Source organism: Prionailurus bengalensis, chromosome B2 (assembly GCF_016509475.1).
Source record: "Prionailurus bengalensis isolate Pbe53 chromosome B2, Fcat_Pben_1.1_paternal_pri, whole genome shotgun sequence".
Lineage (NCBI taxonomy): Eukaryota > Metazoa > Chordata > Mammalia > Carnivora > Felidae > Prionailurus > Prionailurus bengalensis.
In genome coordinates this window covers 149,388,584-149,402,881 of record NC_057349.1, presented here as the reverse complement: position 1 = coordinate 149,402,881, position 14,298 = coordinate 149,388,584, and the positions used below count along the sequence as shown (strand labels likewise).

The following is a 14,298-nucleotide window of genomic DNA, read 5'->3' as shown; positions in this document are numbered from 1 at the left end:
GTCATCAAGGACAAAACCGCCTACTTAACACATGTGAGGAGAAGATCGACAAAACCAGAATCCAAAATAATAACCACATGGGCCCTAGGAAGGTTGACGTAGGCCTTCAAAACCCGTGTGCAGAAACTTTCCTTCTGTTTCACATTTTTCTCCTTTGGAACACCTATAATTTTTGAGTAATAGCCAAAGTGTTAATTCGTTCACTGTCGACTGTTGGCTGAGGCCTCAAAGCACGAACGTGGTACAAAGCCTCGCTGCAGCAGAAGGAAAAGGTGCAGATAGAAATGTGCTAATTAAGCCTCCGAGAAAACCCAGCCCGCACCAGCGTGGAATTTGGAGTTACACCAATGTCTGCGTTTCCTTTGGGTCTCACTTGGTTCCAGTTCCTGTGGATCGTATTCGCAAGTGATGAGCGAAGACGAGACGTAATGGGAACAGAAGGCAAAGTAGGTTCTTCAGAGGAATTGAGCCGATGAGTCACGCTGCGGGTGCGAGCCACCTCGGGCTCGAAGCTCGCACCTCTGACCGACCCCCAGTGCTCTAGCAGCAGGTCAACGTTCACCGAGAAGGATCTGGGAAGCAGTAGGGAATCGGGGGTGGGGTTCCCTCTACTTTAATCCTTATCACCAGGATCGTGTTTCAGTCAGAGTTCTGGGCTTGGTCAAAGGCGGCCTGCCCACAGGATGGGCTGAGGGAGGTCAGCGCTGGGAGTCAGACCGCGGATTGGTTCTCCACGTTTCTTTACAACAGCGCTTTGGGTCCCTATCAGGGGCTGCTAGCTGCTGGGACCAGGTCTCAGGGCTCTGGTCAGGGGTTCACAGGACAAGGGAGACAGACCCAGGAATCCGGTGAGGTCCTCCAGGGAAACACCCGTTTCTACTTATTCCGGCACTGCTGACACCAGATGTATGGGTTTTCCATGCCAACAAATTCTTCACTTGTCAGTCGACGCCAGCTTGGAGCCCTAGAAGTGACTTCAGTCTGGCTCTAACCACCCAGAGTTGGCACAGACCCCGAGGGCTCAGTCCCACAAGGTGTCCCCGCTTCTGGTGCCCCTCCCACAGCCCAGGGCCTCACCTGTGCATCCGACCAACCAGCTATAAATCAGGAGTTCCCAAGACCCCTTCTCTGGGTTCAGTAATGTGCTAGAACAGCTCACGGAACTCAGGAAACACCGAGATCTGTGTTTATTACAAAGGATATTTTAACGGACACAGATGAAGAGGGGCATAGGGTGAGGTCTGAAGGACCTTGGAATTTGGGGTGCGCCACCCTCCCGGCACGTGGATGCATTCTTGCACATCAACCCACAAACTCCCCAAACCCTGTTGTCTAGGGTTTCTATGAAGTTTCCACTATTTGGACGTGCTCCATTAAATCACTGCGGTGGGTGATACGCCCCTCCTCCAGCCCTCTCCTCTCCCTCTACCTCTTACCTGGAGGTCAGAGGTAAGGCTGGAAGTTCCCACCCTGTAGTCACGTGGTTGGCCCCGTAGTTGGCTTCCGTGGTGACCAGCTCCCATCCTCAAAGGGCTTTCCAAGGGCCACCCCATTGACATAAATTCTGTGTGTGGGGGTGGGGGGGTCAAAGAGGCTTGTCGTGAGCAACAAAAGAGCTGCTGCTGGGGCCAGGGACCACAACCAAATACTGTGACCAAAGATGATTCTGTTATTCTCACGACTTCGGAAATTGCAAGAGTTGGGGGGCTCTGACCAGGAGCCAGAGACAAAGACCGAAATGGATACTTCTCACCATATCATCATGTCACAGGTCCTCAGAAGAAAACTCCAAACGGGACTGAGGACGAGGGTGGAACCCCAGCCTGGGGTGACACAGATCTCCCTCCAAATCCTAGTTCTCCTCACAAACTCTCGGGCGACCGTGACCACCTTACCCCGTGTCCTTCAGCCTAAAAAGTAGCGGTCACAGTCATAGGCCCTCGGTGTGCGCAGAGCCGGGCAGGAGAGCAGAGGAAAAATCCCAGAGTCTGATCGCCGCCCGCATTGCCTTGTATCACAAGTCCGGCGATGCTGCGGGACCAGCAGCGGGTTCTCCCCCAGAGTGTTGGCCTGGCCAGGCTTCCCCGGGCAGACACGGGAGGTGGGCCTGGGCCTCCGTCCTCCTGAGACATCTTTGCCCGAGGACAGCTCTCGCCCCTCCTTTTCTCCCCACGTGAGCACAAGGACCAGGATGCAAAAGCATCCGGCCACGTCCAGGAGGGCCTCGTCTTCTGGGACCCCGGGAGCCCGTGTGGGGGCTGCCCCCCAACCTCTCAGGCCCCGACGGTGAGGCTGGATGGGGAGCACCACAGTGGCCACAGCAGCTCGGGGTGGGCCCACGGAGCCCAGGGTGCAGAAGCGGGAAGCCTGTGCCTCACAAACCGAGTGACACGGAACCCCCGTCCCCAACCTTGGGACAGGAGCTGGCTGGAGATGGCCCTGCCCACGCGGCCCCCGTGCCACCAGCCCCCTCCCTGGCCCACAGTCTCTTCCCCTGACTTCGCATCCTGGAGAAAACACAGCTCTCAGGGCCTTAGGGTTTTGGTTTCTCTGATTAATAGACTTATTTTTAGAGCAGCGTTAAGTTTACAGAAAAGTTGAATGGAAAGTACAGCCAGTTCCCTGCGCGCTCCCAGCCACCCCCCTGGACGGTTTCCCCTAACGCTAAACTGATGTCAGTGCCATGCGTTTGTTGTAAGGGACAGACCAGCGCTGGCCCAGTGCCTCCGTTAGGCTCCCTCTGCCTGTGCACTCACGGCAGACATATAGTGACACAGTATCGGGCAAAAAAGTTTCACAGCCCTGAATCCTCTGTGCTCGGCAGACTCGGGCCTCCCTCGCTCCCCCAGTTCTTGGGATTTCATGTGAGCAAGAGAGGAAAGGGCAAGTCCGGGTAGGAACAATCAGCCCAGTGGAACTGTTTATAAGCCGTCTCCAGGGGCCCCAGCGTTCGCTCGTGTGGACGCCAGTCTTTCTCTGGGTTTCATCCCGCTGGAAGCTCCCTCTTCAGTTCCTGGCTTTCTTTCCCTTCCCTGTAAACCCAGAGCAGCCTCCTCTCCTACTGCCCCTGTATGTCCGCTGCCTTCTGGAAGGCCGGCCTGCGCCAGCTTTAATGGGCGTCTGAAGTGTGGCCGGAGGGCGCCCGGCTGGCTCAGTCGATAGAGCCTGTGGCCCTTGTGGTCTCTTGACCTCTGGGCAGAGTTCAAGCCCCACGGTGGGTGGTGGGCGTGGAGCCTACGGGGCCTCCAACTTCCTCCCCCGGATTTCCAGGCGTCCCCACACCTGCGGCAGGAATATTCCAGCCTGCCTCACCCCTGCTCTGGGCAGCCCAGCCCCTCCCTCTGCTGCGTCCGAAACCATCAGAGGCCACGAAATCGGGGGTGTATTCTGATGCCCGTGTCTGCTCTGTCCCGGGACAGGTGCTGGCCTCGACGGGGTAGAGGAGATCAAGCGGAACCCCTTCTTCATGACCGTAGACTGGAATGTGAGTAGCGCACGGCGGTCCCCGCCTCTCACGACGACGGGGAGCGAGGGGGCGGGCACACCAGCCGGGTACAAACCAGAGGTGAACGCGGCCCTGTCACCTGGAGGAGGGTGACACCTCTCTCCGCAGCCTATGAACAGGCTGACATTTTACAGGCACAGACCAGGGACCACCCGTCCCCGCAGCACCAGACCCGAAATCCCTTTATCGCTTGGCCCTTTAGAGGCAGGTTCAGATGACCCTGCAGCCACTGCTACACACTGAGGACAGAGTGGAGATCACCGTCCATCCGACAAGGGGCTGCAGGAGCCCCTCAGGTCACTTGGTCACTGGGCTGTGGTTTGCTGGGTCCCTGGGCCTCTGTCCCTGGGCCCCTGGGCCACTGTGGGTCTCCGGGCCGCTGGGCCGTGGGCAGTGGCCCACTGTGCAGGCCTTTTTAGTGCTGAACCACTGGCACCTCGGATTCTGTGTTGCTTTTCCAGTCTCTTTTCAGGCCCAGGCCCCCACAGCTAGCACTCTTACAGAGTTATTAAAGAAAAAATGTATCATCCAGACTGTCAAAGACAAAATCACGGCTGACACTTGTTAGCGACCTAAGGAAGACTTACCATCGTGGGGCATTTCGGGACCACTGGGCCGGGGTCTGCAGTCGGGAGAGAGCTGGGGCTCAGCCCTGCCGAGCTTGGGCCGGTGGGGTTCATAGCCAGGGGACGGGCCGGGTGCCGATGGAAAACCCCTGAGAGGACACACCAGGGCTGAGGGACTCTTGTGCTGGACGCCAGGCCTGGTGATGAGACAGACATCACCTGGTCGGGGGAGGAGACCCCGTCAGAAGTCAGCCTCTGGCTCCAGCTCCCCAAGCCAGGGCCACAAAGCCGCGTGGAGCCAGACGCTGGCTCCGGGGCTCCGGAATCTCATCCCACCAGCCGCTCGGAGCCGTTTCCAGACCCTCAGCTCGGGGCTGGTTCATCTCAACAGCCGCCCTGTGCTTTGTGTGCATGGAAGACGTCCCTCCTCTGATGTCTGTTTCTTCCGGTCCTTTCCTTTAGGTGAACACAGCTGTTACGTTTGGAGATCTTAACAGAGTGTAAAAAAAGAGTTAATGTCCTCTCTAGCACAGGGCTATTATTACGCGTGTTTGCCCTTCCCTCTGTCTTCCTCGCGTCCCCATGGAGCATGGTGCCCCGGCCGCTTCCGGCCAGGAGTGGCTCGGCGGCCCCCAGCCCCCGGTGTTGCCCCTGATGGAACCCCTGCTCTCAGAGCTTCTGACCCTCCTCCCCTCTCCTCCTCTTTTGGAGAAAGTCAAGCTGGGAGAACGTGAGATTCTTTAATACCCCCGTCTACGCTTCTGACTATGCAGCTTTTACGAGATCACGTTTCTTTCCAACGGTGACACTGGAGAGAAGCGTGTGAGATGCTGGCACACGTCACCTCCCCTCCGGGGACACAAGCCTGGCCCAAGGGCCAAACCGACAGCAGGTTGAGTTCAGAAAAATGGGAAGTGGAAGCGGCACATCAGAGCCACTGCCTGCGCGTGAAATGTCTTTTTACTTAGCTTTCCGGAGATGCAGGCTCACACGGAGCTCTTGTCATCCCCAGCTCACAGACGGGCACCTGAAGGTCCTTTTCAGCCGATTGTTTTCGAGTTCCGTACAGCACAGAGGCTCTGCTGTGTGGGGTGATGGGGTCTCAGGCCCCCCCGAGTGCCGGCACGGCACCACACACGAGAGCCTCAGAAGCTGAGCCCTGGGGACGTGCCCCCCACCCCGGCACCCCGCGAGGACGCGCTCTGGGGCCCAGGGGGGTTGCTCTGCCGTGTCCCGTCCCCTCCCACCCACGCGGCCCAGAGTAGAGCCACACACCCCCTTCTGTTGTCACTCACTGTCCCATCGGCTCAGCCTGCTGTTGGGCATGTTGGAGACACCTCCAGGACCCGGGGACAGAGCGGTGGCCAGGACGGGCAAGTCCTACACGCTGGGCTGGGAGAGAGAGGCAGTAAGCAAAGGGTGCACCCTTGGTCCCAGAGAGAAAGCAGCGCTGGGAAAAGAACGAGCAGGGGAGCTGAGACCCCCTGTCCCTCCCGCTCCCCTCGCCCCGGTCTCTGTGCACCTGTCTGCCGCCCAGCACACCCGCCCCCGGGGGCCCCCTGTGTCTCAGTTATGTCCTCCTCATGTCTTCTCCTAAAAGCCAGTTTCTTGGGGGCACCTGGGTGGCTCAGTCAGTTAAGCATCTGACTCTGGATCTCAGCTCAGGTCTTGATCTCAGGGTCATGAGTTCAAGCCCCACATTGGGCTCCACGTAGGACGTGAAGACTACCAAAAAAAAAAAAGCCAGCTTCTCGCTGAAGTCTCCCTGGGGGCCCTTCCAAACCTGCAGCTCCTCGCCCAGCACCCCGACTCCTCTGCTCCTTTTCCTCCGGCTTATCACCTTCCAAAGCACTGGGTCACGGCCCTTATTTATGTCGATCGTCCTTGTCCGTCCCCTGCCACTGGGTATACCCTCTCCGAGGTGAGGATTCGCTGTCAATGTTGTTAGACGTGTCTCCCACGCCTCTGAGACGCGCCTGGTTCAGAGGACACACTTGGTAAATACTGAGCGAGCGAGGGAACGAGAGAGGGAACGAGAGAGGCTCTCGGGGCAGAGGAACCCACTTCTCGCCCACTCTCTGGGGCACCACAGCCCCCCGCCCCCGGCACAGCCGAGAACACAGAGGAGAAGGAGATTGCTGGGGCATCGGCTGGGACGACCAGGAGGGACCGGGCACCATTCACAGCTCTGCCCAGGAGGACCTGTCGGCAAGAACTACGGACGGACGCCCATCCCGGCCAAGGAGGGAGCCCCCCGCAGAGCAGGCCTGCGGAGGGGGGGCCAAGAGAACTTCTTCACAGCACGACGGCCTTGAACCCCACGCCAGTCGGCTCTGCGTCCCAGGGGTCCGCGCCAGCTCTGAGCAGCGGCCCGGCCTGTGTCTGCAGCGTTAGGAAGGCGAGGGTCCCGCGGGAGACCAGCTCCAGTGCACCCAGCACCGCTGTGCCGGCCAGGGGATGGGGGCGGGGGTCCCTGCCTGGACACACATGGTCACTGGAATGTTGCACCAGGAAGGCAGCAGTCTGCATTATTTCAAAGTAATCGGACTAAAACTGAGGTTGGGAAACCTCTCCCGTTGCTTTTGGCATTTGATTCCGTTGTGTCTCTGAGAGAGGCCCTTCAGATTCACGGGGACTGAGCATACCTACCCTCACTCCAGTATTTGCCCGCAGAAGACGAGGCAGGGGCGGAGAGGGAGGGAGGGCTCTCATTCCCTCTCCAGCCCTGGGTGAAAGCAGCCGGTGCGTGGTTCGGGGAGCTCTGAAGAGCCACTTCTGTGCAAGTTCAGTTACTCCACGAGCAGTGCTGGGTGCCGGCCCGTGTCCCGGTGAGCAGGGCGTCCGTGGTCCGGCAGTTGCAAGACGCAGCTGTCCTCGAGTTGCTTGACATCTGACTGCTGCACGTAGACGAGAGATCCCCGTCGCCACTCCCCGCCTGTCCTCTCCTCCCTGCGCGCCAGGGAGCCCCGGTGTCGCCAAGACCAGCCCCGGCCGTCGGTCACACACCGGGCACGCCGCAGACCCATCGGGAAAGCAGACGTGAAAATGCCCGACCTTGACGGGTGTCCGGACGTGTGCCTCCTGCCACAGCAGCCTGGACAACTGAGGGCCACAGCAGAGGAGCCTCTGCAAAAGCCGTTACCGCCAGGAGGCCTCCCCTCTGCCCGGCAGGTGCTCAGGACGACAACGGGAAGCCATTTCCTCAACCGTCTGGTTTCTGCCCGGGTGTGCGAGCCCAGCGCCGGCCTCGGGACCCGACCCGGAAAATATAAACGTACTTATTTTGCTCTCTGCTTCCCTCTGTGACCCAAAGCTGCCAGCAGAAATTTTCGGGTGACCTGTTGGTGTGGAATAAGTCCATTCCCAGTGGATGTGGGGTCACGGCCCTGGTTTGCCCCGCTCTGCCATTAACTCGGCTGCACAGCCCAGCAAATAAAACCGCCTGGGAGCAGATCTTCCCGAAAGAGGCTCGTTCAGCAGCCGAATGAAAACTTGCGGTTACAGCCCGAGGCCTCGGCAGGGGATCCGGGGGAGCCCCGCACGCACGTAGTCTGCGTTTATTTGCCCCTGATGCTGCGGGAAAGTTCATCACCGCGGCCCGCGGGACCCCCACCCCCAGCCCAGCCCGGGGGCCCCTCGCCGTGGGAAAGATGCTTGCCTCGACCACAGGCACCGCGGACCGACCCCTGCTGACCAGCTTGCTGCTTCCTGGCCGGGGCTGGGACCTTCAGTGTAGCCGTTCAGCGCCCGTTATTGTGAGGAACTCACGCCTGTGTTCTTTTTATACTTCTGAACCCTTCCGAGGGTAGCAGGTGTTGTGATTCTGTGAGGTGGGAGGGACTCCTGCGGGAAACTGAGGCACAGGGCAGTGAGAAGACAGCCCGAGGTCAGCACCTGCGAGAGCCCCCCGTCCTTGCCGGTCGTGCGTGCCAGCAGGAGCGGAGAAAGGACTTCTTGCCCCCAAGAGTGGATTTTAGGGGTTCGGGTCCCGGGAGCGGCGGGCTGCTGGCCAGTCTCAGTGCCTGTGTCAGAGTGTGAGGCAACTTCTGTCCGTCTGTTCCCACATTAAATACTGGGCTTCTTCATTCAAGGAGCCCGACAGGACTGTGTTCCAGGAATGACCGCCCCTCGGTTCATCAGTCTTATAAATCCAGATACTTTGGTTGGAACCGCTTGCGGTGAGGGTAACCCATATAGACGGAGTCCCATCAGATCCCCCTTCCCTGGGTGCTCGGAGGCTGTTTGAATTCTGTTGCTCTGGCCAGGCTTACGGCGAGGGTAACCCGTGTAGACAGAGCCCCATCAGATCCTCCCTCCACTTCCCCGGGGGCTCGGAAGCCGTTGGAATTTTCTGTTACTCCGGCCAGGCTGCCACCACTCTGCGTCTCTGCATTATTTCTGCGTCGCTATTTCGGGAGCGATCTATAGCTGTGCCCTTTCCTACTGGAGAGTGTTAATTTTGAAATGCCTGGAGCCAAAACTGCCTACAGAAGCAGGTGTTAGGTCCGTGACCCCAAGCTCGCCTCAGCCTCCTATTCCATTATCCAGTTAGCATTTTCCCTGTGCTCCCTCTGTTCTGCCCTCTGTCATCTGAAGGTCTTTTAGGTATAAATAGCCGTGCCGCACCTGCTCAGAGCTTCCTGGCACATACTGGCTCGATGCGAAATCCGTTCCAATGTGGCTGCGACTTGTGTCAGCCTGAGATCCTGGGACGAGCCAGATGATTTGAAGTGATGCCTGGCGAATTGATCATGAGACCCCATTCTCTTTCCGGCAGTGTGGGATGGATCGTTCTGGATGCTCAGAGAGGGGAATCTAGGTCAGAATTCTAATGCCTCTTGTCAAGCTCAAAACCTACACAAAATGCTGCTGCCATTTCGTTCTCGAATTAACCCTGTGTGCCACGGTTTACGCTGCAAAATGAGAAGCGAGATTACTTTTTCGCTAAAACCTCAAACCCGCTCCTAGGTTTGCACGCAGGGAAAGAAAAGCATGTGTAATAATAGCACACACTAGCACGTTCCAGAAGTTTATCCAGCAACGGGAAGAAACTGACCGACCTTTACGACCGCAGCAAGCACAGGGGAGCCACGCACAGGGCGGAGGGCACCTGGCCACCCTGTCCAGCCCTCCGCTACCTGCTTGGAACCAGGATGAGACCACAGCACCCTCGGGGCACCGCAGGGGGGTGTTCCCGGCCGCCCTTGGACAGGCTGTGCTCATAGGCGTAACAAGAGCGGGGACCGGTGTTCGGGGGGCTCTGGAGTCTGCACGGGGATTCCCGCCCCGCCGTGATGCCCCCACCGGCCGGCAAGCCTTCCGCGGACCCTCTCGCACGCCCTCCCCTCCCGTCAGCTAGGAATCCTTCGGGAAGAACAGGCTTACAGAGGAGGTTCAGGAACACGAGGAAGAGCAGACGTGCACATGCATGAGTGAGGCCGGAGTTTTTACGTGCTGTAAACGCACTGTGATGGCTGGGCTCTGTGCCGGGTTCAGAGGACATGCACCGGGCTGGGAAGGAGGGCACTGAGACTCTGCAGCAGGGGAAGCCAGCGGGTACCACGTCCTCTGCTAGGTTACAGAGGTCATCCTGATGAATTCCTTTTCCTTACACTAAAGACCTGGAAAGTGGGAAGCTGTGCCTCCCCCAGAGGTCGGCCTCCCGGCCAGGACTGCTGTGCCATTCTCGGGGGGCTGTCTCAGCGGGAGACCAGGGCAGAACACGTGGCCCCGGGAGTCAGCTGGGTCACAGGAGGCACCTGTGCTTTCTCGGGTTTTCCTCCGTGGGAGGCGGGTTAACAAGCAGAGTTGGGCAGGTTTCTGCACGGAGGGGAAGGGGCTGGGACTGTGCCAGTCACCTCGGCATCCCAGCTGTCTTCTCATCAAAGCCAGCGTGCGGTTCTGTGGCTGGTGGCCGGGTGGGAAGCGAGGCCGCGGGGTGCCCCGAGCAGGGCGTCACGGTCCCCACCGCGGGGTGCGCACACAGGCACAGTCGTGGCCGCCGATGCCTCCGGGAGCTGCCCAGTGAACCATCAGGGAGCAGAAGCGCTTCGGCTCCAAAGTGCTGGGTTCGGGGGACTGTTTAATCCGCAGCCGTGAAGCTGGGGGCAGGCACTGGCTCCCAGCTTCCAGGGGACCCCGTGCTGGTGGAGCTGGGGTTAGAAGAGGAGCTGAAGGTCACCTTCAGCTCCAGGTGTAACGCCTCCCCTTTGGATTAAGTGACAGCCGGTTCTGTGTGCGTGGAAATAAATCCCCCTGTTAACGAAAGCAGGAGCCCCCGGCTGGCGGAGATTCCTCTCTCCCTCTCTTGCCCCACCCCCACCTCCCCAGGTAGCGAGAGAAGACACGGATGCCGAGGGAGAGGATGTGCGTTTTCCTGGAGCAGGACAGATAGCGATTTGATCACCCAGCTCGAACATCGCAGGAGAATCGCTGGTGCCAGGAGAGAGGGTCTGAGCCCCGCAGGGCTGCGCTGGGCCATCGGTCTTGGTGACGGCCGGCATTTTAATCAGGGTGCACAGCTCGCTTCTCCCTATTAGATTTCCTCTGACAAGTGCATACATCAGGGAAGTTTATTCCCCTCCCGGAATGCGTCGCCGCCGAAAGGAGCATCTTTCTGTTTACGGAAAGAGTCCAAGGAGTAAATCAATCCCTAATGAAATCGATTCACCCAGGGCAGGAAATGACCGGCGAATGCAGGGCGGAGTTAACACATTCTTTCCCGCCGGGTGACTCCCGAGTGCACACCCTGAGCGCCGTCCTGTGCACGCCGCGGCCCCTGCTGCTCCTTCAGCGGCGGAGCCCGGTGGCCATCGGTCAGTGCCAGCCTCCGGGGCCCCTTCGCCCGGACACAGCTCCCGTTCTGCCAGCGCGCCCGCACTTCCCGCGGCCACAGGGGCCTCTGCAAGGGTGTGCTCCGGGCGGGGACCTGCTGCCACCTGCTGGACCCTCCCCCGCCGTGAGCGCTGCTGTAACAGGAAGAGTCGGGATGCCTGACCCTCCTCCCGGCCGGCCCTTCGCCACTCCCGACCTTGCACAGCTCAGCCCGCCTGTCTTAGCCTGGGTTTCCTCACCTGTAAAACCAGGAGAGGAAATCTGCTCTTCTGTGTTATTGAGAGATTCAGAGCAGATCTGGACGGGAGTCACTGCCGACGTTTTCGGAGCCATCAGGATCCCTGGCTCCAGAGCTGAGCTCCAGGCTTACTGAAACAAAGGCACCGAGAAAGGGCCCGGGGGCACTCCTGTGATCAGGCAGAACTAGAGAAACTCGGACGGCTGCAGCCAGACCCGCGTCCTGGTATCCAAGCCCCGCAGCCAAGGTGCCAACCCGCCAGGCGCTCAGCACCCTGGCCAGAGCCACTACTGTGCGCCCAGAGCTTCCACGTCCTGAAATCCACCCCGGTGGCGCCCCCTCAGCCTCCACCAGGACTGGCAGCCCCGAGGCCCCCACACCTCTGCAGCCCACGGCCCACCTCCCGGACCCATCGAGCCCAGCCTCGCCCCCCTGCCCACACTCCCTCTTCCCCATCTGCAGCTTTACCCGCCTCATTACCGGGGCCCGATTCCAAACTGTGTTGTCCCTTACATTGAATCTCCCGAAAAGCATGAACCGTCGCCCTGCCCGAGAGCGTTGAGAACACCACAGTCAGGTTCGGAAGGCGTTTTCAAATTTCCACTAAGACCGGAGCACCGCGGGGCGTGGGTTTTCCCGGCATCCTGTCACAGCTCAGGCTCCGTGACGCAGGTTCGGGGCCTCCCGACGGGCCGTTCTCGAGAAGGGCTGACTCACCATCGAGTCAGGTGTCGTGCTGGCCCGTCGGAGGGCACAGGCGTGTGTTGAAGGGCAGTGAAGCAGCTGCTCGAGCGGAGGGGTCCGGACCCCTAACCGGGGACGCCAGAGCGGGTGCCCCGGCCCCCGCGCCCAGGCCCCCGCGCCCAGGCTCGGTTCCCTTCTAGCTGGGGGCTTTCACGGCGTCCCCCAGGGGTGGCCTCGGGGTCGCCGGGGCAGAGAGGAGGGCACCGAGCAGCAGGTACTGCTGTCACCCAGGGTGGGGCAGCGTGGGGCCGTCCTGCCAGATTGTACTAGAAGAAAAAAATTCCGCTCCCCCCAAAAAGGTTTAAAACGTCACGTTGCCCTAAATGGAGAATACTTTGCACGTGTCCAGACCCTCGTGCCTTCGGTTATGACTTTTATAGAGTACATTCCATTGTGTTCCGCGTCCTGTGTAACGTACGTGCATATTTTACGCGTATTCGTACGTACGTCGGAGTATCCAGAGGTGCCATCCGCAGGTGGAAACTGGGGCTGTGTGCGCCAAGTGTGTCCCCCGCCCCGGCGGCGGGCCGCGCTATTCCACGGCATTCTCTGGTGTTGTCGGTGGCTCCTCACGGCTCTGTCTTGCCTTCCCTGCAGAAGCTGTACCGGAAGGAGATCAAGCCGCCGTTCAAGCCAGCGGTGGGCAGGCCCGAGGACACCTTCCACTTCGACCCCGAGTTCACAGCACGGACGCCCACAGGTGTGTCCCAGCAGCGACCCAGCGCTCTGTCTGGTCGTGGGTCCTCCCCCCACCCCCACCCCCACCCCCACCAACCGCTGCCAGTTCAGGGACCAGTTCTTTCAGGCAAGCACAAGAAGGGAACGTCGAGACAGTGACAGTCTCCATTCAGCTAGAGGGTCTTGTGGGGAGAGGAGGGCCGAGGGTGAAGTCCACAGCTGTGGGAACTGTAGCCCTGACGCATGCCAGCAGCCGACACTGTCCACAAAGCCTTACCAGCTACCGGGTCTCGGCACAGCAGACGGACACGGAGCCTTGGCTTTCGGGATCTGTCAACAATCCCTCTTAAGGGCTGTCGAATTCCATCAGTCCAAAGTCATCATTTTGTGACATTCACGAGTATCAGGGGATTGTTTTTGAGATCTGGGAATGGTCTCAGTCTGCGTGGACCACATGACACACAGCTGGCCTGGACGCCCTAAACAACAGACATCTACTTTGGTTCCCGGTAGGGGCTCCCTTCCCGACTTGCAGGCAGCCACCTTCCCTCCATGTCCTCACGGGGCCTCACTCGGTGCTGTCTCTCCCTCTTCTTAGAAGGACAGCAGTGCTGTTGACTCAGGTCCCATGGCCTCGTTGAACTTTACTTACCTCCCCCAAAGACCCCGTCTTCAAAGACAGGCACATAGAGGGCGAGGGCTTCAAACTCTGAATTTGGGGGGACGCAGTCCAGGCCATACAGTAGTGGTATATTGTGTAATGGTGTTATGTAAACTAAAGAGGCGAACCCCCCCTCGTAGAGGGATGGGGGACCACGTTCAGGGAGCTGGTGGATACGGGGCTACATATGGTGTATATGGGGGTTCTTTGCTCGCTGACGTGGAATCCGAAATTTTGCATGACTTTAAAGGTGGTTATGAAAGACACAGCCAACTACAAAACACTACGTGGAAAACTTGGAGCAGAGAATCCACTTTGTTCCCTTTGGTTTAGGCTCCTGGTGCTAGGAAGTAAATTCGCCCGGTGCTAGACTAGAGAAGCTTAATTAAAACCCAGAAGGCTCAGCCGAGTAGTTTTTAGAATCTGAAGATTATGTTCTGCGAGAAGCAACGCCTTCTGAATGCTGCAGTGTTGCCCCGGCGGGCGCCGAGCTGTTCTAGACCCCGGGCCCCTGCACAGAACGACGGCTCCGAGGTCTGCTTTCCTTTAGAAACCTCCCAGGCTACCACCAGCTGCTCTGAAGGTCCCCACCGAGCACAACGGATCCAGCACCATTAAGCAGTCTTCGACCCCCAGGGTGCTTGGCGTCCTTCCTTGAGGCTTTAGATTTAAGAATTTGAGCTCATCCCAGAGAATTCGCCAGAGCCCTGCAAATGGCGAGGGTGAAGCGTACCTCAGGAGGCTCCTTCACAGCCTCTGAGGAGTGTGTGTGCTTTGGGGGAGGTACGGCCCTATTAACTTGGACAGATGCACTTGCATTAGTGAGCGGAGAATTCGTAGATCGCATAAGCAGTGTCTCTGAATGAAGGAAGGGGCGCGGAGGCCATCAGCTGAAGTCCAGGCGGGTCCTTACGAAGGTTGCCTCGGCCAGCATTTGGCTGGTGTGGCTGCCGTGCCCACGTGGGAGGTGGCATAAATAGAATGTAACAGGCTTTAAGATCATCGAGGGGATGCTGATTTTCGGCATGGTACTTAAAAAGCAAACACAAGAGTTGGATAAGAGAGAATTTTC

At 59.1% G+C, this 14,298-nt stretch overlaps 1 protein-coding gene across 1 annotated transcript in view; it reads left to right on the top strand.

The window, feature by feature from the left end:
* RPS6KA2 (ribosomal protein S6 kinase A2) overlaps nt 1-14,298 on the top strand; it is a 167,003-nt gene that overhangs the window by 124,754 nt on the left and 27,951 nt on the right. Inside the window, exons 11-12 of the mRNA XM_043592740.1 lie at nt 3,420-3,484; nt 12,485-12,587. Coding sequence (XP_043448675.1) covers nt 3,420-3,484; nt 12,485-12,587 — 168 coding nt within the window. The remainder of the gene's footprint in view (nt 1-3,419; nt 3,485-12,484; nt 12,588-14,298) is intronic.